The sequence below is a fragment of the Lynx canadensis genome, chromosome B3 (assembly GCF_007474595.2).
Source record: "Lynx canadensis isolate LIC74 chromosome B3, mLynCan4.pri.v2, whole genome shotgun sequence".
Classification (NCBI taxonomy): Eukaryota; Metazoa; Chordata; class Mammalia; order Carnivora; family Felidae; genus Lynx; species Lynx canadensis.
In genome coordinates, this window is record NC_044308.2 from 5,051,602 (window position 1) to 5,076,693 (window position 25,092).

The 25,092-nt window shown below is 42.2% G+C and overlaps 1 protein-coding gene across 5 annotated transcripts in view; it reads left to right on the forward strand.

Moving 5' to 3' along the window:
* The window catches only part of BLM (BLM RecQ like helicase), an 89,951-nt gene that overhangs the window by 23,297 nt on the left and 41,562 nt on the right, over positions 1 to 25,092 (forward strand). For 3 of the 5 annotated variants that reach the window (XM_030317327.1, XM_030317329.1, XM_030317330.1), the window contains exons 2-12: positions 4,873 to 4,974; positions 6,147 to 6,847; positions 8,159 to 8,315; positions 11,189 to 11,310; positions 15,468 to 15,600; positions 15,924 to 16,627; positions 18,611 to 18,802; positions 20,897 to 21,015; positions 21,896 to 22,009; positions 23,517 to 23,615; positions 23,816 to 23,964. In XM_030317327.1, coding sequence (XP_030173187.1) covers positions 4,877 to 4,974; positions 6,147 to 6,847; positions 8,159 to 8,315; positions 11,189 to 11,310; positions 15,468 to 15,600; positions 15,924 to 16,627; positions 18,611 to 18,802; positions 20,897 to 21,015; positions 21,896 to 22,009; positions 23,517 to 23,615; positions 23,816 to 23,964 — 2,588 coding nt within the window. In that variant the 5' untranslated portion in view covers positions 4,873 to 4,876. Of the gene's footprint in view, positions 1 to 4,872; positions 4,975 to 6,146; positions 6,848 to 8,158; positions 8,316 to 10,329; positions 11,311 to 13,553; positions 15,159 to 15,467; positions 15,601 to 15,923; positions 16,628 to 18,610; positions 18,803 to 20,896; positions 21,016 to 21,895; positions 22,010 to 23,516; positions 23,616 to 23,815; positions 23,965 to 25,092 lie in introns of those variants that run through there. The other 2 variants (XM_030317332.1, XM_030317331.1) reach the window with 2 other exon arrangements.

Consider the following 25,092-nt stretch of genomic DNA (forward strand, 5'->3'; position numbering starts at 1 on the left):
ACCCCCTCAGTTTGTTCTCTATATTTGAGTCTCTTATGTTTTGTCCCCCTCCCTGTTTTTATATTCTTTTTGTTTCCCTTCCCTTATGTTCATCTGTTTTGTATCTTAAAGTCCTCATATGAGCGAAGTCATATGATATTTGTCTTTCCCTGACTAATTTTGCTTACCATGATACCCTCCGGTTCCATCTATGTAGTTGCAAATGGCAAGATTTCATTCTTTTTGATTGCCGAGTAATACTCCATTGTGTGTGTGTGTGTGTGTGTGTGTGTGTGTGTGTGTATACATATATATACATATATACATATACACACACACACCACATCTTTATCCATTCATCTGTCAGGGACATTTAATTTTTTGAGGAATCTCCATACAGTTTTGCAGAGTGGCTGCACCAGTTTGCATTCCCACCAGCAGTACAAAAGGGATCCTCTTTCTCCGCATCCTCGCCAACGTCTATTGTTGCCTGAGTTGTTCATGTTAGCCATTCTGACAGGTGTGAGGTGGTATCTCATTGTGGTTTTGATTTGTATTTCTCTGATGATGAGTCATGTGGAGCATTTTTTCATGTGTCGGTTGGCCATCTGCATGTCTTCTTTGGAGAAGTGTCTATTCATGTCTTTTGCCCATTTCTTCACTGGATTATTTGTTTTTTGGGTGTTGAGTTTGATAAGTTCTTTGAAAATTTTTTTTAACGTTTATTTTTGAGAGGGGGGAGGAGAAGCAGAGAAAGAGAGGGAGAGACACAGAATTGAAGCAGGCTCCAGGCTCTGAGCTGTCTGCACAGAGCCTGACATGGGGATTAAACTCACAAACAGGGAGATCATGACCTGAGCCAAAATTGGACGCTTAACTGACTGAGCCACCCAGGTGCCCCTGGTAAGTTCTTTATAGATTTTGTATACTATCCTTTATCTGATATGTCATTTGCAAATATCTTCTCCCATTCTGTAGGTTGCCTTTTAGTTTTGCTGATTGTTTCCTTCGCTGTGCAGAAGCTTTTTATTTTGATGAGATCCCAGTAGTTCATTTTTGCTTTTGTTTCCCTTGCCTCCGGAGACATGTTGAGTAAGAAGTTGCTGTGGCCAAGATCAAAGAGGTTTTTGCCTGCTTTCTCCTCTAGGATTTTGATGGCCTCCTGTCTTATGTGTAGGTCTTTCATCCATTTTGAGTTTATTTTGTGTATGGTGTAAGAAAGTGGTCCAGGTTCATTCTTCTGCATGTCGCTGTCCAGTTTTCCCAGCACCACTTGCTGAAGAGGCTGTCTTTATTACATTGGCTATTCTTTCCTGCTTTGTCAAAGATTAGTTGGCCATATGTTTGTGGGTCCATTTCTGGGTTCTCTGTTCTGGTCCATTGATCTGAGTGTCTGTTTTTGTGCCGGTACCATACTGTTTTGATGATTACAGCTTTGTAATATAGCTTGAAGTCCGGGATTGTGATGCCTCCAGCTTTGGTTTTCCTTTTCAAGATTGCTTTGGCTATTTGGGGTCTTTTCTGGTTCCATACAAATTTTATGATTGTTTGTTCTAGCTCTGTGAAGAATGCTGGTGTTATTTGATAGGGATTGCATTGAATATGTAGATTGCTTTGGGTAGTATGGACATTTTAACAGTGTTTGTTTTTCCAATCCATGAGCATGGAATATTTTTCCATTTTTTTGTGTGTCTTCAATTTCTTTCATAAGCTTTCTATAGTTTTCATTGTATGGATTTTTCACCTCTTTGGTTAGGTTTATTCCTAGGTATTTTATGGTTTTTGGTTCAATCGTCAATGGGATCAAGTCCTTGATTTCTCTTTCTGCTGCTTCATTATTGGTATGTAGAAATGCAACCAATTTCTGTGCATTGATTTTATATCCTGCGACTTTGCCGAATTCATGGATCAATTCTAGAAGTTTTTTGGTGGAATCTCTTGGGTTTTCCATGTACAGTATCATGTCATCTGCGAAGAGTGAAAGTTTTGACTTCTTCCTGGCCAATTTGGATGCCTTTTATTCCTCTGTGTTGTCTGATTGCTGAGGCTCAGACTTCCAATACTGTGTTGAATAACAGTGGTGAGAGTGGGCATCCCTGTGTTGTTCCTGACCTTAGGGGGAAAGCTCTCTGTTTTTACCCGTTGAGGATGATATTAGCACTGGGTCTTTTGTATATGGCTTTTATAATCTCAAGGTATGATCCTTCTCTCCCTGCTTTCTTGAGGGTTTTTATCAAGAAAGGATGCTGTATTTTGTCAAATGCTTTCTCTGCATCTATTGAGAGAATCATGTGGTTCTTATCCTTTCTTTTATTGATGTGTTGAATCACATTGATTGTTTTGCGGAAATTGAACCAGCCCTGAATCCCAGGTATAAATCCCACTTGGTTGTGGTGAATGCTTTTTTTAATGTATTGTTGGAGACGGTTGGCTAATATCTTGTTGAGGATTTTTGCATCCATGTTCATCAGGGAAATTGGACCATGGTTCTCGTTTTTATTAGGGTCTCTGTCTGGTTTTGGTATCAAGGGTAATGCTGGCTTCATAGAATGAGTTTGGAAGTTTTCCTTCCATTTCTATTTTTTGGAACAGCTTCAAGAGAATAGGTGTTAACTCTTCTTTAAACATTTGGTACAATTCCCCTGGAAAGCCGTCCAGCCCTGGACTCTTGTTTTTGGGGAGGTTTTTGGTTACTAGTTCGATTTCTTTGATGGTTATGGTTCTGTTCAAATTTCCTATTTCTTCTTGTTTCAGTTTTGGTAGTTTATATGCTTCTAGGAATTTGTCCATTTCTTCCAGATTACCCATTTTATTGGCATATAATTGCTCACAATATTCTATTATTATTGTTTGTATTTCTGCAGTGTAGGTTGTGATCTCTCCTCTTTCATTCTTCATTTTATTTATTTGGGTCCTTTCCTTTTTCTTTTTGATCAAACTGGCTAGGGGTTTATCGATTTTGTTAATTCTTTCAAGGAACCAGCTCCTAGTTTCGTTGATATGTTCTATTGGTTTTTTGGTTTCAATAGTATTGATTTCTGCTATAATCTTTATTTTTTACTGTCTTCTGCTGGTTTGGGTTTTATTTGCTGTTTTTTTTCCAGCTCTTTAAGGTGTGAGGTTAGGTTGTGTATCTGAGACCTTTCTTCCTTGTTTAGGAAGGCCTGGATTGCTATATACTTCCCTCTTCTGACCGCCTTTGCTGCGTCCCAGAGGTTTGGGTCTGTGGTGTTATCATTTTCATTGGCTTCCATGTACTTTTTAATTTCCTCTTTAACTTCTTGATTAGTCCATTCATTCTTTTGTTTGTAGGATGGTCTTTAGTCTCCAGGTATTTGTTATCTTTCCAAATTTTTTCTTGTGGTTGATTTCAAGTTTTCATAACATTATGGTCTGAAAATATGCACGGTATGATCTCGATCTTTTTGTACTTGTTGAGGGCTGATTTGGGTCCCAGTATGTGATCTATTCTGGAGAATGTTCCATGTGCACTCAAGAAGAATGTGTATTCTACTGCTTTAGGATGAAATGTTCTGAATATATCTGTTATATATATATAACTGTCCATCCAGCCCAGTGTGTCATTCAAAGCCATTGTTTCCTTGTTAATTTTCTGTTTAGATCATCTGTCCATTGCTGTAAGTCAGGTGTTGAAATCCCCTACTATTATGGTATTATTATCAATGAGGTTTTTTTTATGTTTGTGATTAATTGATTTATATATTTGGAGCATAAATGTTTACAATTGTTAGGTCTCCTTGGTGGATAGACCCCTTAATTATGATATAATGCCCTTCTTCATCTCATGTTACAGTCTTTATTTTGAAGTCTAGATTGTCTGATATAAGTATCGCTACTCTGGCTTTCTTTTGGTGACCATTAGCATGATAGATGGTTCTCCATCCCCTTACTTTCAATCTGAAGGTGTCTTTAAGTCTAAAATGGGTCTCTTGTAAACAGCATATAGATGGATCTTGTTTTCTTATCCATTCTATTATGTTGTGTCTTTTGATTGGAGCATTTAGACCATTGATGTTTACAGTACTGAAAGATATGAATGTATTGCCATTATGTTGCCTGTAGAGTTGGAGTTTCTGGTGGTGTTCTCTGGTCCTTTCAAGTCTTTGTTGCTTTTGGTCTTTGAGGTTTTTGTTGTTGTTTTGTTTGTTTGTTTGTTTTGTCTTTTCTCCCCTCAGAAAGTCCCCCCTTAAAATTTCTTGCAGGGCTGGTTTAGTGGTCATGAACTCTTTTCATTTTTGTTTGGGTAACTTTTTTATCTCTCCTTCTATTTTGAATGACAGCCTTGCTGGATAAAGAATTCTTGGCTGCATATTTTTGTGATTCAGCACATTGAATATATCCTGCCCCTCATTTCTGGCCTGCCAAGTTTCTGTGGATAGGTCTGCTGCGAACCTGGTCTGTCTTCCCTTGTAGATTAAGGACTTTTTTTCCCTTTCTGCTTTCATGATTCTTTCCTTGCCTGAGTGTTTGTGAATTTGACTATAGGATATGCCTGTTGATGGTCAGTTTTTGTCGAATCTAATGGGAGTTCTCTGTGCTTCCTGGATTTTGATGTCTGTATCTTTCCTCAGGTTAGGAAAGTTTTCCGCTATGATTTGCTCGCATAAGTTTTCTACCCCTTTTTCTCTCTCTTCATCTTCTGAGACCCCTACGATTCTGATGTTATTCCTTTTTAATGAGTCACTGAGTTCTCTAAAGATTATATATTTAAAATTTCACCATTCGTAAAAAATGTCAAAACAATTTATTGACCCAAAAAACCCTAATTAATCTGGGAACAGTTGAGACAGTGCTCCACCCCCACCCCCAAGGAATACTATGATTAATGTGATGTACATAACTCTGCTGATAGTTCTTTTCCTCACTGTTTAGGATCATGGCTGCTATTCCCCAGAATAATCTACAGGAGCAACTGGAACGCCACTCAGCCAGAAAACTTAATAACGGATTAAGTCTTGCAAAACCGAAATCTTCGTAAGTATTTTGGCTGTCATACAGACACTGACCCACAGTATCATACAGATGAGATCTCTTCCCTTTCGACCCTTTCACTGCACATCAGGAAATGAAGCTGAGAGGGCCAGTGACTCTCCTACTTTGCAAATTAATGGTAGAACATGTTTTAGCAGCACCAGGTGCTAAATTGTTCAGTGACTTTGCATTGTTCCTGGTGCATAATGCTTGCTCAGTGAATATTTGTGGGATGAATGAATAGTGAATCGTATAAATTTGGGCAAACAGGTATTTTTAATATTTTAATATAATTTTATATCCATTCCAAGAACAGTTTATATGGAAATGACAGCTCTCCAGTTCTGTTCTCTCCTCTAAGCTAGACTCCAAACTGCTTGTAGTGATACTTAATTTCTCTTCTTAACTGTGCCTGTACCAAGACTAGACACTGTTCTGGGCGCTGGCTTTAAAGTTACCATTGACCTTCATGACACTAAACCTCACAGACGCCCAGGATACCTGTCTCTTTTACTTGTTTTTCAGATTTCAGTGGAGCCTCTTTGGGTTTTGCCTCTTTTCCCCATAAAACTTGTATCAGAATGGCAAAAGTTGCCACATATGAGTTTCTTCTCTGTTTCTTTGATGCTGTCCCCTCCCACTGGAGGTGCTGCTGGCTGAGGATGGCCAGCCTGAGAAATAAAGTAGTGGGAACGGCCCCGACACTCTCAAAACTGAATAATTAGCTTCTGCATTAGAAAGATCAGAGCATACTGCGGCACCTGGGTGTCTCAGTCGGTTAAGCGTCTGACTCTTGATTTCAGCTCAGGTCATGAAGTCACAATTCAAGAGTTCAAGCCTGGCATTAGGCTCTGCACTGACGGTGTGGAACCTGCTTGCGATTCTGGCTCTCTCTCCCTGTCTCTGCCCCTTCCGTGCTCGCTCGCTCGCTCTCTCTCTCTCTCTCTCAAAATAAATAATATAAACTTTAAAAAAAAAGAAAGATCAGCTCATACAAAATAAAATTTAAGTTACCTTACACATTTAAAAACCAGAGAGGGAACAGGTTCTTTGATCACTTGTGATATAGTTAAGGTGAGTTGCTGTATAAATCAGGAACAGATTTTAGAGTTTTGTATAGTTGGTGTGTTTGTTAAAACTCGTCAGTCTAATTCGGTTTTCCAATTATTTTTCAGAGGTTTCACTTTTAAAAAGAAAATATCTTCAGCCAACGATGTATCTGTCACTAGTGTATCAGTAGCAAAAGCACCTGTGTTAAGTGATAAAAGCGTTAATGTTACTGAGACCTTTTCCTTTAGTGAACCTTCACCTCATATCACAAGTCAGCAGACAAGGGTCAATGACTTTAAAAATGCTCCAGCAGGACAGCAAACCAGGAGAGCTGTTTCAAAACCATCATTGCCAGATTTGCTGCAGGTTCCACGGGGAGTTTTTTGTAATACCCGGAACACATCGGTTGTAAAGAAATCCAGTAATGCTACTTTCAAGAAATTAGAATTTAGTTCTTCATCAGATTCTTTTGTTACTGTCGATGATTGGGATGATATGGATGACTTTGATATTTCTGGAAATTCAGAAGCATTTGTTACACCGTGCAAAAGTCATGTTGTAAGAGTAAGCACTGCTCAGAAATCGAAAAAGAGCAAGAGAAACTTTTTTCAAGCACAGCGATCTCAAGCAAATACAATAAAGGCTGATGTGACTCCGTCCTCCTCTGCAAGCGAGCAAGCATGTGTGACTAAGGAACAGAACAACTACTCGGAATGGTTAAGTAACGACGTGATTTGCATTGACGATGACCCTATTCCCGAAGAGCTTCTAGGTGGAGATGCTCAGGATGGTCACCCTGTAAAAACTCACTTGGGAAAAGAAAGAGGTAAAAATTATATTTTATCTCCTTTTAGTATGTTGATTGTATTAATTTATTCAAAGCCAGGCGTTGGGAACTACCGCAAGGAGATACAGTTGTTTTCCTTAGGCCCTTTGGAGGAACTTACTGAACAATGTGTCGGCCACGTCTTGAGGCAGGACCTACAGAAAAGATTTTATTCTGATAATATTATTATATAAACACGAAAAATAGCTCTATAATTTTACTTGTGAAGAAAATAAAGTCCATAGAGTTAAATGGTTTCTTAATGGTCTCCTGGCTAGTTGGTAGAATTGGGATGTGGAACTAAGCCTTTCTGTTATAATTCCTTTATGGCTTGCTCCCATCTAAAATTAATGTAGAATATGATCTAATTATGCCATTAAAGTTTTACACATTCAAATCATTTTCTGTGTAGCTGTCGTAATTATTAGGTGTCCAGAACCTGCCAGCTAAGATTAGCCATATGTGGAAGTACCCGACATACGAAATAGGTATAAATACGAGACCAACACTTTTATTTTTTTTTTTAATTTTTTTTTCAACGTTTATTTATTTTTGGGACAGAGAGAGACAGAGCATGAACGGGGGAGGGGCAGAGAGAGAGGGACACACAGAATCGGAAACAGGCTCCAGGCTCCGAGCCATCAGCCCAGAGCCTGACGCGGGGCTCGAACTCACGGACCGCGAGATCGTGACCTGGCTGAAGTCGGACGCTTAACCGACTGCGCCACCCAGGCGCCCCGAGACCAACACTTTTAGATACCTGAATCCCATCAAGGTTACTAGCGGCCGAGAGGGGACGGAGAAATGATCGACAGCAAGCAAAACTAAAGTCTAATCAAATGCGTTGCTGTTCATGGAGAGAAAATTGGGTAAAAGGTGAATTAGAAAGCAACCGTGTGGCATCGTTATCCCACACAGTCAAGAGAGAGAGGGAGAAACACTGAATCTGGCAGGACGCAAGTGACTAGGATGTCTTGGCGGTACGGTCAACCGCGTTTGTGCACTTATCATACTGACTTGTTCTACTTCCCTCTTAAATAAGAGCGAAAGAGCAAAACGGAAGTGCCAACGCTCAGTTGGGATCCGTAATTTACCTGGAGACAGACGCGGAAATCCTTAAGCAGATCTTTAGCCTCATTCCCACGTTCGTTGGACTTAACCCGGTTGACTCAGTAATTCTTCAGGAAGAACCCCCCCCACGCCCAGGTGTGAAAGGAGGGTGCCCTCGTCTGGTGTGACTCGCCCGGAGCGCTCACTTGAGTGACGTCCCCGGAGTGATGAAAGTAACCCGTGTCCCCGGTTTTACTTTAGAGAGTAGCGAAGAGAAGATCTCGGAAGAAATGGAATTACATCCAGTTGAGAAGTCTCCATGTGTTGAGCTCAACAAAGAGGATTACGATGCAGATTTCGTTCCACCTTCTCCAGAAGAAGTCACCTCTGCCTCTTCTTCCGCTTTAAAATGTCTCAGGTAAAACAGCTAGTTCATAAACATTGTTTATTTCTGGGATGTCTGAAACAATTCTCTTTAGCTTGGTAGCATCTGTATAGATTTATATCCTGCTTCTGCACAGTTTATATCTCAATGAAAGCGTCAGAAAATCCCTCTTTATACATTTTATTTAATTGATGGCATTCTAAAGCTGTAAACTTCCATTACTCTTAATTACACGGGACCTCCGAACAGTTTTATTGAGTTGATTTTTACAGGTGGAATATATTCCTAAAAATACTATATTTCCAAACTCTTAGACCTGAAATGACATAAAATGAACTCATTTGGAAAGTGACTTAGTAAATAATATGCCCTTTTTTTCTTTTTCTTTTTTTTTTTTTTTTTTTTTTTTTTTTGGTCTTGCAGTATAGAATTGGCCATTGTATTTGTCATTCTCTGAATTCTAGTAAATCGGTGACATGGTTGTGGTTAATTGGTAGTGTGGGAAAAAGATGGCACATATAGCCCATCAATAGCTTAAAAAACTAATAGTCCACATTACCTCTGTCTCCCACCCAATCCGGACCACAGTCCAGTTGAGTGATAGAGGATTTACTGTGCTGTTAATCAATATTTTAATGAGAGCAGGTCCGTCTAGGATCCCACCTTCATCAACAAGGAGGTGTTTGCCTGCATAACCTCTTTCTCTGGGCTTGTGTTTTCACAGGTGGGTTGGGATGTTTGAAGAGATGGGAAAGGTCACAGTGTCATTACTGTTTGATGACGAAACTAAAAAACTGTAAGAGCTGCCCTGTCCTCTTCGCCCTTCCCATAGAAATTCAGACAGAGCTGTCGGAAGTGGAGGAACTGAGCGAAAGTTCATATGGAGCGTAGATTCTAAACCAGATTCTCCTAGAACAGTGAAGCAGCCAAGGCCCGGGGAGGAGCAGGCGTTGCCTGGGATGGTACACTTAATGGCAGATGGACAGAGATCCAGTGTAAGGCTGTTCCCCGGGCCAGACCGCTTCCCGTTGAACGCCTGCCTTTCTTTCCTCTATTCGTTAAAAAAGTGTGTGTGGCCCAGATGACACTGCAGCCTGTTTAACGGGACACTTGCAGTGCTGCGGTTCCCTCAGACCAGACATTCTCTTTACCCGTGTTGAGTTCTGATCCTTCTCTGCATGTGTGTGTGATTTTTGCATTGCTGTAATCAACATGTAACTATAATGTTTTATTCTGCTGCTTTGCTCTTAACGTTATTTTAAAAACATTTTCCATGTTTCTACGTAGTCTTTATCTTTATTCTTTTTAATGGCCACATGATCTTTTGAGTTGTCATACCATGGTTATAGGTTGTTCGCAGTTAGAAAATGTTTATTTCCAAAGGAATTCCCGGCGTAGATTCTCTCTCTGTATTTTCCATTGCAACCTCAAATATATATTTGTATATATTTTAAAACCAAAACAGAATGTTCACAGACAGTACTCTCACCGTGGGCAGTACACACATAAATTTTCTTTTGTATTTTATCTTGTTTTAAAACACTGCTTGTGACTTCTGAATTAACTTCCAAGGTGGAACGGTCGGATAGTGAATAACCAAACGAGAAACATGTTTTGTATCTCCTGTGTGCCTAAACCTCCTTAGCTGGCCCCCAGACTTCTGCCTTCAGGTCCCACGTCACTTCTTGAGCTCTGTCTCCAGTTATGCCCGTACAACAGCTCTAAGTTCCAAAGAGCTAAATGAGATGAACTGAAAATCTGGAAAACATTGCTAAAAATAGAATGTCTTTCCTTTGATTATATTATCTTTTTTTTTTACATTTATTGATTGATTGATTGATTGATTGATTGAGAGACATAGAGAGACAGAGCATAAGTTGGGGAGGGGCAGAGAGAGAAGGAGACACAGAATCCGAAGCAGGCTCCAGGCTCTGAGCTGTCAGCACAGAGCCCGACACGGGGCTCGAACTCACGAACCGTGAGATCATGACCTGAGCCAAAGTCAGACGCTCAACTGACTGAGCCACCCAGGCGCCCCCTATATTATCATTTTTTAAGACTATGTAAAGCATAGTTATTCCTCATTGTTTGATTTACTTAGAAGATTGCATTCTAAAATCCTGCTTTAGGTACGTATAGTGATTCCTGAATATCAAGTAAAGAGAATTGTCTTTATTGTCTACCCTCATGGTCCGTCACCTTTCCCTTACCCACCATTCAAGATTTCCTCAAGTCTCCCTCCTTGGCAAAGCCTTCTCACGTTCCAGAAGGCACTGTATTTCCATGGTACCCTCTCTAACACCATTTAGTGTGCATTTATTTTGTTTCAGGTATTTCTTGTATCTAGTCAGAGTGACCACGTTTGTATGTGTTGATAATTTTCGTATAATCTACATGAGTTAATCTTACGTACAGATAAATGTATTAGCCATGCTGGCCTAGCAAGAGAATCTGGAAAAATGCTTTGGAACCTCAGAAGAGAGGAATGTTAATAACTACGTGCTAGAGGAAGCAGAAGAGTAAGACTTGGACCGGGCCTAGAAGAAAAAGCGTGATTTGGGTCGGAAGAGATTAGATGGTGGGTTTCCCAAATTGAGAGGAGAGCGAGACAGAATCCTTCAGGCAGACCACACCGGGCTTCTGTGAGGAGTGGGAGCGATGCCATGTGATGCCACCTGGGGTTACTGAAAGGACACCTTTGGAGGTAGAGGTGAAAGGTCTCTTGGGGCCAGAAGATGGGAGACTTTGAAAGCCAGCCAAAGAAGTTCTAGAATGGAAGAGACAAAAAACATGTTTCTCTGTTCTGTCCCATATTGTCCGGCCAGTGGTGGAAAAACATCACAGAAAGAATTATGCATTTGGTCTAAGTCTGTATTATGGTTGGTTTTATATTTTTTAATTTGCAGTATATTAAAGGACCTTGACGCCTCTGACACAAAGGATGGTCCTAGCACATCAGAGGACTTGGCAAAACCCAAGGAGACGACAATGTGGCAGCCTGATCAAGAAACCAGCACAGACTATGAGGGTACAAAAATTATTTTAGACATAGTGCGTATTTTAACTGCTTACGTTTGAAAACAAAGCGTGATTATATTTTTAACCTGTGGCTGTCTAGCATGAGGTACATGAGATGGCTCTCACACAGAGCCGGGCCCCCACACAGAACCGGGCCCCCACACAGAACGGGCCCCCCACACAGAATCGGGCCCCCACACAGAACCGGGCCCCCCCCCCCACAGAACAGGCCCCTCACACAGAACCGGGCCCCCCACACACACAGAACAGGCCCCCCACGCAGAACCGGGCCCCCACACAGAATGGGCCCCCCACACAGAACTGGGCCCCCCCCACAGAACAGGCCCCCCACACAGAGCAGGCCCCTCACACGGAACCAGGGCCACACACAGAACCAGCCAGTCCTCCACACAGAACCAGGCCCCTCACATAGAATCGGGCCCCCCCACAGAACCAGGCCCCTCACAGATCCAGCCAGTCCTCCTCACAGAACTGGACATCCACACAGAACCAGGCCCCCTACAGGACCGGGCCCCCCACATAGAACCGCCCGCCCCTGGGTGCTGTGTAGCCAGCATCGACTTCGACAACTCAGAAACTTGTGTTCTCACAAGATAATTCATACTGTGTTTTGAAAACACTACTTGTTAGAAAATCATTTCTCATACTGAGCCAGAATTTGTCTTCCTGTAACTTTAATCCTCGTGAAATAAGTCTAAAGTTCTTAGAAGCCTCTCTCCCTACCCCACCCCCTGCTTTTTTTAGGGCTAAATATTGTCAGGTCTTTTAACTCTTTCTCCTAGACCTTATGTCTTCCTGATTCTCCCTTGTATGTACTCTGGGGTTTGCAGCTTGATGTCCATGCAAAGTTTAATACTTTCTGTTTATTTGATGTTTCTAATTCATTTTTAAATTTTCTATTAACTAATACAAATAATCTAGATGCACTACAAGATTTTGAAAAGCAGCAGCCTCCTTTCCTGCTCCTGATTTCTATTTCCCAGGGGCTCTGTCAGTCTGGAGATCTGTGTCCTTCTGTCCTGGAGTTTTTTGGAATTTTTCTTTTTCTTTTCTTATTTGTTTTCTCTTTTCTCTTTCACTCTTCCTGGAACTTCTGTAATTTGGATTTTAGGCCTCCATGAGTTATCATTTCTATTTTCCACTTCTTGCTTCTCTGCTTTCTGGGAGGTTTACTCAATTTTATCTTTAACTCGTCTATGGGATTTTTCCATTTAATCAAGCCGTCTTCCAAGAGCACTTGTTTTATTCTCTGAATATTCTGTAACATGTTGTTCTGGTCTTTTTTTTTTTTTTTTTTTTTTTTTTTTGAGAGAGAGAGAGAGGGAGAGAGAGAGAGAGAGCGCATGCACATGATTGGGGAAGGGGCAGAAAGAGAGGGAGACAGAGAATCCCAGGCAGGCTCCATGCTGTCAGCACAGAGACAGACGCGGGGCTCGATCCCACAAACCATAAGTTCGTGACCTGAGCCAAAATCAAGAGTTGGATGCTCAACTGACTGAGCCACCCAGGTGCCCCTGTTCTGGTCTTTTCTAATGGGTCCTGTACTTGTGGTGTGTGTGTTTGCACAGCCACGTGTGTAGTGTGTGTGCACACATGAGCATAGTGGTGTGTGTGCAGGCATGTGTGTGTCACACGCACGTGTGTGGTGGTGTGTGTGTGCGTGTGTATTGTGTGTATACGTGCACGTGTGTAGCGTGCACATGTACATGCACGTGTGTGGTGGTATGCGTTATTTCTGTTTCCTCCAAATTTCTTTTTCTTTATTTTGGTCTCTGAATTTATTGTTAGGGAAGTCCCTGAAATACCTGAAGTCCTACTAGGACACTCTTCTGGGTGTTTGACAATATCAACTAGTTTAATCCTCACAGTGGCCTTGAAGGCAGTTTCTGTTATCCCCATTTTACAAATAAGGACATGAGGCCCAGGAGAATGAAATAGAACTACACGTGGTCATGGAATTAAACAACAGCAGAGCAAGGATCGAAATCCAGCAGTCCTGAGGCTCTTGAGTTGACACTGGTAGCCGCCACACTGTGCTGTTCCGTGGCATTGTTTCACTGATAAAATGGTTGACTAGGACGGGGACGAGGACAGAGCCATATGGAATGTCGTTAGTGGTCTCTCAGGTGACATCAGTCCCTTCATTCCTTCTTGCTCAACTTGTTTCACATCTGCCTCCAGACTGTGTTTCTCTCCCTTGTCCACGGGGGGGGTGGGGGGTGGGGGGGGGGCTGCTGCTGCAGAAGACTCGGTCATGTGGCTCCGCAAGTCCGGGGTCTAAGGCAGCAAGAGAAAGAGCCTGGGACGTCAGCTCTAGAGTGACGCGGTCCTCGGGTACAAAACCCTGTCTTTTCCTACTCCTGGCTGTGTGATTATGGCAAATTAGTTAAGCTTCTCTGAACCTCAGTTTCTTCTATAACATGAGACCGGTATCTTGCTGGGTATTTGTCAGGATTCAAGGTTAAGTGCCAGAGTACTGTAGGCCTTCAGTAAGTGGTAGCTGTTATCATCTGCCAGTCTAGTAATCCCTTCAAAGAAGGAAATACATTAAGATTACTGGTTTATTTACATGAACTCTTGCTAACTCTATAATTGTTTCCTCTCCTCTTGAAGCTCACAAAGCAGCCATTTGATAACATGTTCTAGAATTTTGCCTTGAATTAACATCCACATCACCAGCCTGTAGCTTTTGGCAATCTGTTTAGAATTCTTTTTTTAATTAGAACAATGTTTGCTTGTCTTCACTCTTCCATCAACTAACTGTCCTATTCACTGGATTCCTCACATATCAGTGGGATCTTCTTTGCGGGTTTGCTTTGTATTCTGAGGTGTAACCTGTCTAGACAAGAAGACTCGAGCTCCTTTTCAAAAGCTGTATCTACCTCTGAGCCTATCTTGGCTTTCATTTCCTTCAGACCAGTGTTTATTCTCCTCTTTCCAATCTGATACCCGGTTCGCCATGCAGAGAAAACACGCAAACACGCAAAATGGGGACTCAGCAATTCCACTTGACCGTCTCATACCTCACGTCCTTATTCGTGCCAGTCTCTAGTAAAAGTCCACTTTTCCCAAGTCACTGTCGCAAAGATGCTTGTCCCCTGAGCCTCTGCCTGTCTGCTCTTCCCCTCCCTCCTGCCCCTCAGAGCCCGTGACTGGCTGTCCTCCGTCAGTGATTTCCCGGCAGTCGCGTTCTCTTCTCTGCACATTCTCTTCCTCTTACTTGTCACATTGTCTCCTGAGAATAGCTTCCTCTGCAGCCCACCTAAACCGTTGATTTCCTGTTTATTTCTCCTGCTAACCTGAGGCCTTAGGGGTGGAGGAGGCATCTTCCTTGCTTCCCATTTCTACCCCGACCCAGTCTTTTCTTCCTTCATCTAAAGCCTCACCTCCTTTGACATCCTTTTTCTTAGTTATGTAACGTAAATTTTGAAAATGGGAAAATTGATCAGGAATCTCTCTCTCACACCTGCTTGCCTCTCTTCTACCCCATGTCTCCATCTCAGTCCCCCACTCCTTTCCATCTCTGTTTCCTGCTGCCCTCGTGTTGGTCTTCTTTCAGGCTGTGTTTCCCTGTGTGGTGGCGGAGGACGCGGCCACCAGCAGCCTGTACAGTTTCTTGAAAAGAGAAGTCTCCTTTTCCAGTCACAGAATTCCCGGACCTGTCTCTCTCTTGAGCTGCCTTACACCAGATGCCCACCGAGGGAGAGGGGCAGGGGTCTCCCCAAAGAAAGTCTAAGTCTGTTACCACTGAAAGGAAGTGTGGATGCCAGGCGGACCAGAACAGCAGGCGGGGCTCTTGCCTGTCCAGCCCTGTATGATATACCTTCTATGGGCCTGGTAAGATTTACCCCTGAGGTTAGTTAAAAACTTTCCTAAATCGATCAGCCTCTGTAGCTTACAATGACGTAGGTTACCCTAAGCAAAATAGTAAGAATTAACCTGAAATGAAACGATGGTCACACAGTTACGGGCTCTCATGATACAGAATGGAGATGACGTGATTTCAGATTATTTCACAGGCAGATAATAGGGCAATACGTGGTAGTTTACAATCTTGTTTTTAAACTACTTCAGATTGTACATGCATGACTTATAAAATTTTAAGTCTTTTTCAAGGAAAAATATTGACAAAATAAAATTTTATAGCTAGACAGACCAGTTTACAACAGCAGCTTATTCGCGTGATGGACCACATCTGTAAATTAGTTGATACTATTCCTGACGATGAACTGACAGCTCTGGATTGTGGACAGGAACTGCGTCAGCATCGGGACATAAGGTATCTTACGTTTTCTTCTGGAATATGTATCTGATTGCCTCCCACCAACGTAAGTCAGAAACACACGGGGCAGAATTTCCAGGCATTCTGGCTGGGAAATTGAATAGGATACTGGTCACTCTGTTTTGTGCTTTAAACTTACTTATTTATAAATTTATTTGTTGTTTTCAAACTGCCCCTTTGGAGATTGAGAAAAAGAGACTCTGTTTTGCCACAATTTGGGATGGAAACTAACAATTTGCCACAATTTGGGATGGATATACTTGTGCGGCCTACCGTGGTAGACTATTACCATCGAATGTGGTGTTGTGTTTTCTCTTCAGAAGGAAGCTCCTGGCCGACGCCGACTCAAATACAAGCGGTGCCCGTGTTCTTGGTTCAGTGTGGAGGTGCTGGCCCGAGGCACTTGGTGGCCCCCCGGAGGACATGGCGTCTCTTTCCTCTTCGGAAGCATTTTCAAACAGTGATTCCTGTCCTACAGGAAGTTGTGTTTTTGTTAAGGAGTTACATTTTCCACACCTTCCCTCAAATTCCAACGCTGCTGGGGAATGTGTCCTGGCCACTACCCCAGGAAAGACAGGATTCTCAGCCCCCACGAAGAATCCCTTTGAAAGACCGTTATTCAGTCCCCATTTACAGAAGTCCTTTGTAAGTAGCAACTGGGCTGAAACACCAAGGATAGAAAAAAGAAATGAAAGCTCTTATTTCCCGGGAAATGTTCTCACGAGCACGGCTGTGAAAGATCAGAATAAACACACTGCTTCACTAAATGACTTAGAAAGAGAAATCCAGGCTTCCTGTGATGTTGATAATTTTGACATAGATGACTTTGATGATGATGATGACTGGGAAAATATAATGCATAATTTAGCAGCCAGCAAATCTTCCACAGCTGCCTATCAACCTATTAAGGAAGGTCGGCCAGTTAAACCAGTATCAGAAAGAATTTCTTCAGCCAAGACAAACTGTCTTCCATTGGCATCTGCTGCTCAAATTAAAAACTCAGAGTCAATTCAGAATTACACTGGTAAGTTTAAAATAAATTGATGCTTATATTTTATATGAAAACATAACTGTCCAAAATCGGAATTGTGTAAGAAAAATGATAGCACATCGTCCTTGCCTGAAAAGTACATTGTCTCTATGCACATTTCTGCTGATAATATGAATTACAAATCACTGTTTCAGAAGCAGGTTGCTCCTTTGTCTCTGCGGCAGCTGTAGTCTTATACAACGCGTAATTATAACCTATTGTAGTAAAGCTCTAAAGTCATTACAAATGTGCCTTGCCTTTAAATTAACATCTTTTGGTCCCTAAAACAATAAAGCTCATAAGGGCCAAGTTTTTAATGATTTAAGGGATGAGTAAAAGCAAAGCTGAATTTATATGTTAAAAATGTAATTGTGTATTTTTAGAACTCTGATGATGAGAACTGATCAATTTATAAAGTAGAGAAACATGTCTTCTGTCTTAAAATATTAAAATGCAGGGCAATCTAAGAAAGACACGAAGTCAGAAATTCCTTAAGTCAAATTCTTTCTTTGGGCCTAAAATCCTTTTAATTCATTCAACAAATATGTATTGAGAGCCATTCCGTGCCATGTTCGGTGTCAGGTTCTGGTAAGAGGTGAAGAACAGGTCATTCCTGTCCTCTCGGAGCTCCCAGTTTAGCAGGAGAAGTTTTGGGAGGAGTGCAGTTAGCCACTGTAAAGGCTGCAGAGAGAAGCCAAAATTAATTTTAAAACCTTACGTCAACCGTATAAAGTTGCCACAAAGTGTGTTTTAACCGGAACAAGTTTATATGTGTAAGGTTTGATAAAGTACAGCCTTCCCTGTTTTTGCCATCGCTGACTTAACACCATGGAGGTCGTTCTCATAGTTATGCCGTTGACCTTTAAAATAACCATTAATGGGGGCGCCTGGGTGGCGCAGTCGGTTAAGCATCCGACTTCAGCTCAGGTCACGATCTCGCGGTCCGTGAGTTCGAGCCCCGCATCAGGCTCTGGGCTGATGGCTCAGAGCCTGGAGCCTGTTTCCGATTCTGTGTCTCCCTCTCTCTCTGCCCCTCCCCCGTTCATGCTCTGTCTCTGTCCCAAAAATAAATAAACGTTGAAAAAAAATTAAAAAAAAAATAAATAAAATAAAAAAAATAAAATAACCATTAATGGATTTATTTTTATATCATGTTAGAATGTGTCATACTTGATGCTCGCAATTATCGTTGAGACAGTCGAGTGTTGGGATTAGAGAGGCTGCCCCAGCTGGCGTGAGCACCCCTTGTCCTCTGTGCCAAGCAGGGGGGCGGACGTGAGACACACGGTAGCAGAAGAACCAGGAGAGGCTGAGATGACTCCGAGGTTTCAGACCCGGCGACTGGGGAATCTGTGACACCATTAGCAGAGCAGGGGAGTCGGGAGGCAGAGCAGATTGGGAGGAAAGCCGAGGGGGGCTATTTTAAGACTTGTTGAGCTTCAAGTGTTGGTAAGTCGTTCGGGTAGAAATGTCTTGCAGACTTTTGGAGATGCGCGCAGGGCTGGAGCTTAGGAGGGCGTCAGCGGGGCCTTACGGAAGAGATCTGGGCATTCTGTGCACACAGGTGATGTTGAAGATCAGAGGGCTTGGAAGATTCTAGGAAAGGATGGCTGAAGAGCCCAGTCCCAAGGGTCTGCAAAGACTCCCACAGTTAAGGGGCAGGTGGAGGAAGTGGAGCCAGGGAAGAGAATTAAAATAGAAAACCCATGGTTGCCTCGAAGGTCAGAAGAGCAGGAAGCAGGGAATAAATGCAACAGTGGTAGGTGCTACCGAAAAACCAAGAAAAAGGCTGAATTTGACCCTCAGGACGTCTCTGGTGGCTTTAACATTTGGTGGGGATGAAACCCTGATAAATGGTTAAAGAACGACGTGCTGCAGGGAAATGTATGCCTTGGATTACGCGGCAAAGGGTAAATGCTAAAACTGACTTGTTAACAATAGTGCACTGATTTTTCTTAACATCGATTATTTTCTCAGACAAGTCGGCGCAAAATTTAGCATCCGGAAATCTGAAGCGTGAGCGTTTCCAAAGTCTTAGTTTTCCTCATACAAAAGAAATGATGAAGATTTTTCATAAAAAATTTGGCCTGCATAATTTTAGAACTAATCAGCTAGAGGCGATCAATGCTGCGCTGCTGGGTGAAGACTGTTTTATCTTAATGCCCACTGGTAGGTATTTTTAGATGTAAATTGGCAGGAGTCCATTGGCAGATGTTAAATGAAAACCCTTTAATAGAAGTAAAATGAACACCCACACGATATTTCTGTCATTAAGGGACCTCTGAACCTCCCATGCCGTCGTGAGAAAGAGCATTACTTCCGTCCTCTGTTGACGCGATAACATTTAGACCTTTCAAGATGTTCACGTCAAGGCTGCTTGTGTTGAATTGATCTAGAATTTTTCTTGGGGAATTTCTCTCTCTCGCCCTCTTGCTCTCTCTCTCTCTCTCTCTCTCTCTCTCTTTGGTCTAAATTAGTCTGGAACATGAATAAAAAAAATTACCACCAGAGACCTCGACCATCTCTGGCACTTTATCCAGTACAGTCTGGTGTTGAAGGGTGGTCGAGACCGTCAGCTGTGGAGTGATGGCCTGGCCTTAACGCTCAGCTCTGCCACTTATTCGCCATGTGACCTTGAGCGAGGCACTTCACCCCCAGCCCCAGTTTCCTCGAGTGTGTGGCAGGGGTGATAGGAAACTACCTACTTCACAGAATGTCCTGGGGATTAAATGAAAAGCATTTAGCGTGGTTCTTCCTTGGCCTCAGTGTTGAAGAGATCTAGGACTTTCCGTCGTGTCCAAGTAAGAATATTAAAGATGAGGTCTGGGTAAGAAGCACAGGAATCGGAGTTGCGGACTTAGATGTAGACTTCCCTCTGCCTTTTACTCAGCTCGTCTGTGACTTTTAGTAGTTAGTTATAGCCATCGTTATAAAAATTATGTTGACTGAGCTTTGGAGTTTTTTTCAAACTGGTTTTAAAATTTAGACGACACTGATTTAATAATCAGCATTTCTTATCTCATTAACTTGTTCACTCTGTCTCATGCTTTGACTTGTTTGGTATTTCAGAACTGAAGCTGGAAAGGACCCTGACAGTGATCCAGTCCCATGGTTTCAGGGCTTTTCATGGTCCTCTTTAGGGTTTGGGGGGCCTTTTTAAGGGTCTTCCCATCCCAATTTCAACCTCTTGATTTATGCAGATAAAGATTCCAGATAAGGTTTCTCTTAGACAAAACAGACAAAAACAAAAACCAAAAAAACCGCCGATGTAGTACATTTTGCAGGTGATGACGTTGAGGCGCGGAGAGGTTGGATGCACGTCTAAGTCAGACAGCCTGTAAAGTGGCAGAATAGAAACGAGAACTCAGCTTCCGGATCTTTTCTTGACATTTACACATATACACCAGAATGAAATGTACTCACTCCACGTGCAAAAGAGGGGAATGTGGTGGATAGTTCTAAACAAACAAACAAACAAAAACAGTCGAAGGCCGAGAAACCGCCTGGCATGGGCTTCTACCATTAGCGAATGGGAGAGGTTGAAAATCAGAGACTAATCGTTTTAGTTATCCTTAAATGTGTACTGATTGTCTCACCATTTTGAACTGGAGCTACACAGAGAGATGGGGACGCATCTCAGAATTTGTTTCTCTTCATCTTCTGCTGGCACACACAAGCGTAGTTCTACCCTTCTTTGATCTCAGAGGAAGATTGGGAATATCCTTATCGATAAAAGAGTACAGCAAATAAAAGCTCAGATTTTAAGCGTTGAAAGGTTCTTACTAGTGATTTAAAAAACTGAGATCCTGAAAGCGCTTTCTGGATCATCAGAGAAATATTAAACCATGTTCACCATGGTCTTTAGTGTTGTATATTTTATCACGTTTTAACTCTTTAAAAATTGAATATTATCTAAAATAATTATTTTCACCCTAATACTGTGATAGAGTACCCCTTGTACTGCATTTGGATTTCTCAAGTAGACTTTTAAAGCAATTGTCTTGCATTTCAGTTTCCTGCCCTGATCCCTGCTTTTGGCTTCACGTGTACCTACATAAGGTGTCCTGATAATTTTCACACACTTAAATTGTCTAAATATTTTGACTCATTCTAATATGGCAAACTGTTGGCACCATGGGGACTATCACTTGGTGTCCTGTTAATTACTTTTAAATATTACTCTGTGATTTACTTTTTAACTTTTGCCTTCATGCTCTCAAGATAGAACCTGATAGGTTTTGTTTGTTTGTTTTGTCCTTTCAGGAGGTGGTAAAAGTTTGTGTTACCAGCTCCCTGCCTGTGTTTCTCCTGGGGTCACCATTGTCATTTCTCCCCTGAGATCACTTATCGTTGATCAGGTCCAAAAGCTGACTTCCTTGGATGTAAGTTGAAACACTACCAATTATAACTAAAAAAATACCCATAAAAACATGGAAATAGTTATATGTCAGTACTCTGGGTAACACCTTTTTTATTAAGTAGTTCCTGGATTATAAGAATCAATCAGCAGTTCCGCATGTGAGCGAGTCTTTGAAAATTCTAAGGAGATAACCTTCTGTAGTTGAGTCTAGAAAAATGTACTTTAGCAAGAACGTTTAACCTGTGTTTTGCTGATGTGAATTTCTTATACTAAATGTAAGGCTTTCTTTTATTCCTGCGAGATAAGCATACTGGCTGGTCCCTTAATACTTTAAAATGCATCACGTGAGCGCCCCACCCGCGTGACCCTCCTCCTCTTGGCTGTGGTTGAGGAAGTATATGAATGCATCCTCCCGAATCCCACATATTTTCGAGGTTATGAGCCGCCACCCCTCGAGACCACTGGTTTGATTTTTCTTCCCAAGAATGTCTTTGTGCCGTGCCAGTCACCACCGTGCAGCCATCTGTGATGCTTCCTGTGGCCCTTCCAGTGTCCTTGTGTGGGAAAATGCTGGTGATGCCTTTACCTACGCCAACAAGAGCCGTACATTGGGATGGGAATCTCCGGGGTACTGAGTTCATATTTACAGATAGGAAAAGTAACAGCAGTAAAGAAAATAGAAAAAAAAGAGAGAAGGAAGTAAACAATGGGAATATTTTGACTTATGCTAAGAAAAGTTTTCTTTTTAAATATGTGCCAATTATTTAATTATATTGAGACTGTCTCCCCTTTTGACAGGTTTGCTATGTGACTTGTGAAATATTTATGAAACTGAAGGATAAATATATGCTTAAGTCAGATTAATGTATAAAATATAAATTGTTTACTACTTTTATACTTAGATTCCAGCTACTTATCTGACAGGTGATAAGACTGACTCGGAAGCTACAAGTATTTACCTGCAATTATCAAAAAAAGATCCAATCATAAAACTCCTGTATGTTACTCCTGAGAAGGTTTGTATTGATGTCATTATTTTAAAATATGATACTAGAGCTGTGTTAGGAAAACAATCTGGTTCTCCGCCCTGAGTAGGGAAACACCCAGTTTCCCTCCTGTGTCTTCCTCCTTTACCATCACATAGAGTATGTCACTCCTGGTGACCAAATGTGTAGAGGTTTTTCCTCACACCGAGCTCTCTGTGACCCCAGCAGGGTGTCCTGCAGTTTAACTCAATTCTGACGTGGTCTACACGGACAGTGTCAGATACCACAAGTTAAGGGATCGGCTCCACAAGATGGTTCCCACCCTTCTTCAGATGCCAATTGCAAGTAGAAGGTCCCCAGGTTACCCACAGTTTCTGTCCAGTTTGGCTAACAAATCGGAGGTTCCCGTGACTCCCTCCTCAGGTTGGATTAATGTGCTAGAGTGGCCCACAGAACTCAGGGAAACACGTTTACCAGTTTGTTAAAGCATATGCTAAAGGCTGCAGATGAACAGTCCGATGAAAGGTCCACAGGGCGGGGACTGAGAAGGTCCTCAGCACAGGAGCTTCTGTCTCCAGGGAGTTGGGAATGTGTGACCGTCCCACGTTGGCAGACGTGTTCACCAACCTGGAGGCTGGTCGAACCCTGCGCTATTGGGACTTCATGGCAGCCTCCTCATGTAGGCATGACCAGTTATTAACTCCATTTCCAGCCCCTCTCTCCTCTCTAGAGGATGGGGGTGCTACTGAAAATTCCAAGTTTCTGATCATGGCCTGATCTTTCTGATGACCAGCTCCTACGCAGAAGCCATCTAGGAGCCCACCCAGAGTTGCCTCCAGAAAACAAAAAACGCTCCTAGTGCTCTTGTCACTTGAGAATTTAGAAGGGAGTGGCTCCTGGGTGGCTCAGTCGGTTGAGGATCTACTCTTGATTTTGGCTCGGGTCACGATCTCATGGTTGGGTTCATGGGATCGAGCCCCAGTCGGGCTCTGCCTTGACATCTCGAAGCCTGCTTGGGATTCTCTCTTTCCCTCTCTCTCTGCCCCTCCCCCGCTTTCTTGCTCTCTCAAGTAAATGAACTTTAAAAAAAAAAAAAGTTAGACACGTAACCAACTGAACCACCCAGGAACTTAAGACAAAAGACAAGTCAGATGCTTGTCAAGACATGGATGCCAGATGTGGTCATGGCTACTGGGAGGTCACTGCTTCTAGGCCCTGTCACAGGTCCATATGTGCATGTGTGCATGTGTCCCCAGACAACGTGTATGCCTGCAATATACATCTGTAACCCTGTTACCAGTGTAAACGTGTGGTGAACCTCAGTGCTTGCTAAATGTAGTGAATATGCTAGAAGGTCTCATTTGCAAGTTTCCATTACTCCTGCTAATTCTCTTGGTACATTGAAGTTAAGTGCTCATTTATGTGGAGGTTGTTGTAATACAGCTTCAGTTGTAGTGGAGCTTGAAGACAGCAAAGTCTTTAAGGTGATGTGGTGTGTAATGTTTTCACATCTCTAATGCATATACTTCTGGTCTAGGTGTGTGCGAGTAATAGACTGATTTCCACTCTGGAGAACCTGTATGAGAGGAAGCTCTTGGCACGTTTCGTGATTGATGAAGCACACTGTGTCAGTCAGGTAAACACCGGCTTTTATATCTTGAAATATCAGTAAATATGTACTGCCAATGGTCTGTATATTTGCAGAATAGAGAAGGGAACAGTGAATTATTCTATCTCGCTGAAGAATAAGGTGGTTCTTAATACAGTGAGCAGCGTTTGCTGTTTATGTAAGAAAGATGCAAATAGTCTGAAAAGCAGTATTTTCTTTCCAACTAGTGGGGGCATGATTTTCGCCAAGATTATAAAAGAATGAATATGCTTCGCCAGAAGTTTCCCTCTGTTCCAGTGATGGCCCTTACTGCCACAGCTAACCCCAGGGTACAGAAGGACATCCTCACTCAGCTGAAGATTCTCCAGCCTCAGGTGTAAGTTGCTGGAAGTCATGAATTTAAAAACCCTGGGGCATTGGTTCCCACAGTGCTGCACATGAGAATCACGTACCGAGCTTTAAAATCCTGGTGCACAGATTGCACTCGATGTCAATTAGATCAGAATTTGGGGGCTGGGAGCCTTTATGTTTTTAAAAATCCCCAAGTGATTCCAGCGCTCAGCACAATTTGGGAACCAAGGCCCTCGGGCTTTTCTTTACTTACTGAAATTAAAATTATCCTAAATACCTATTTTGGAAATAGGGACAAAGTATGTACTGTACCTGTTAATAATTTATGGGACCTGTTATCATCCTGGTAGCGAATTATCTTTGATTTATCTAATTTCGGCTCCTACGTATTCTAGAGTATACATCAGGAAATAATCGGATGACCCTGCTTTGTCGTTTTCCTGAAGTCCCAGGATGTTGAAAACAGTCCAGAAACTGTGTATATGACAACGTTTATACTTTGTTTTCATCTCAACAGCAAAGTGCTTCTTTTGGCCACCAAATCCATAATCACTGGTAATGGAAACCACTGTAAACATTATCTCCACATATATAGGTTGTACTGTATCGTTTCTTACCTCTGTGTGAGTTTGTGGACAGGTGCATTCTCTGATAGGCTCATTCACTCAGCAAGTATTTACTTAACAGCTGTTGTGTGCCAAGGTTAAAATATTTTTCCCTTCTAACTTACTGGTGGGTGCTTTGAGTTTGAGGAATGCATGAAGGAATGACTAGTATATTGGGGTGAATATTTAAAAGCACCTCTTTTGTTCCTTTGGAAATAAAGACAGTAAGCTGGCTCTGTCAACACTGCCATCAGTAAAAGCAGCATTTCTCAGGTTATGAGAAGAACCGAAAGGCCATGTGGAGGGTGTGAGGGGTCAGGAGAGGAAGAGAGCTGTAAGGACCTTTGCAGATTAAACTGGCATTCTTGAGCACACAGATCTTAGAGTCCTCCAAATTTTGTGTGTGAAGTCACAAATTTGGAATGGAAGGTTTTCATTTAATCTCACTTGCGGGAAGGATGTTTGTGTTGAATTTGCGGGACGGGGAGATTTTGCGTCCGTAATTGATATGCATTACATTATTTTAGGTGTCATACTTCAGGTTCTAG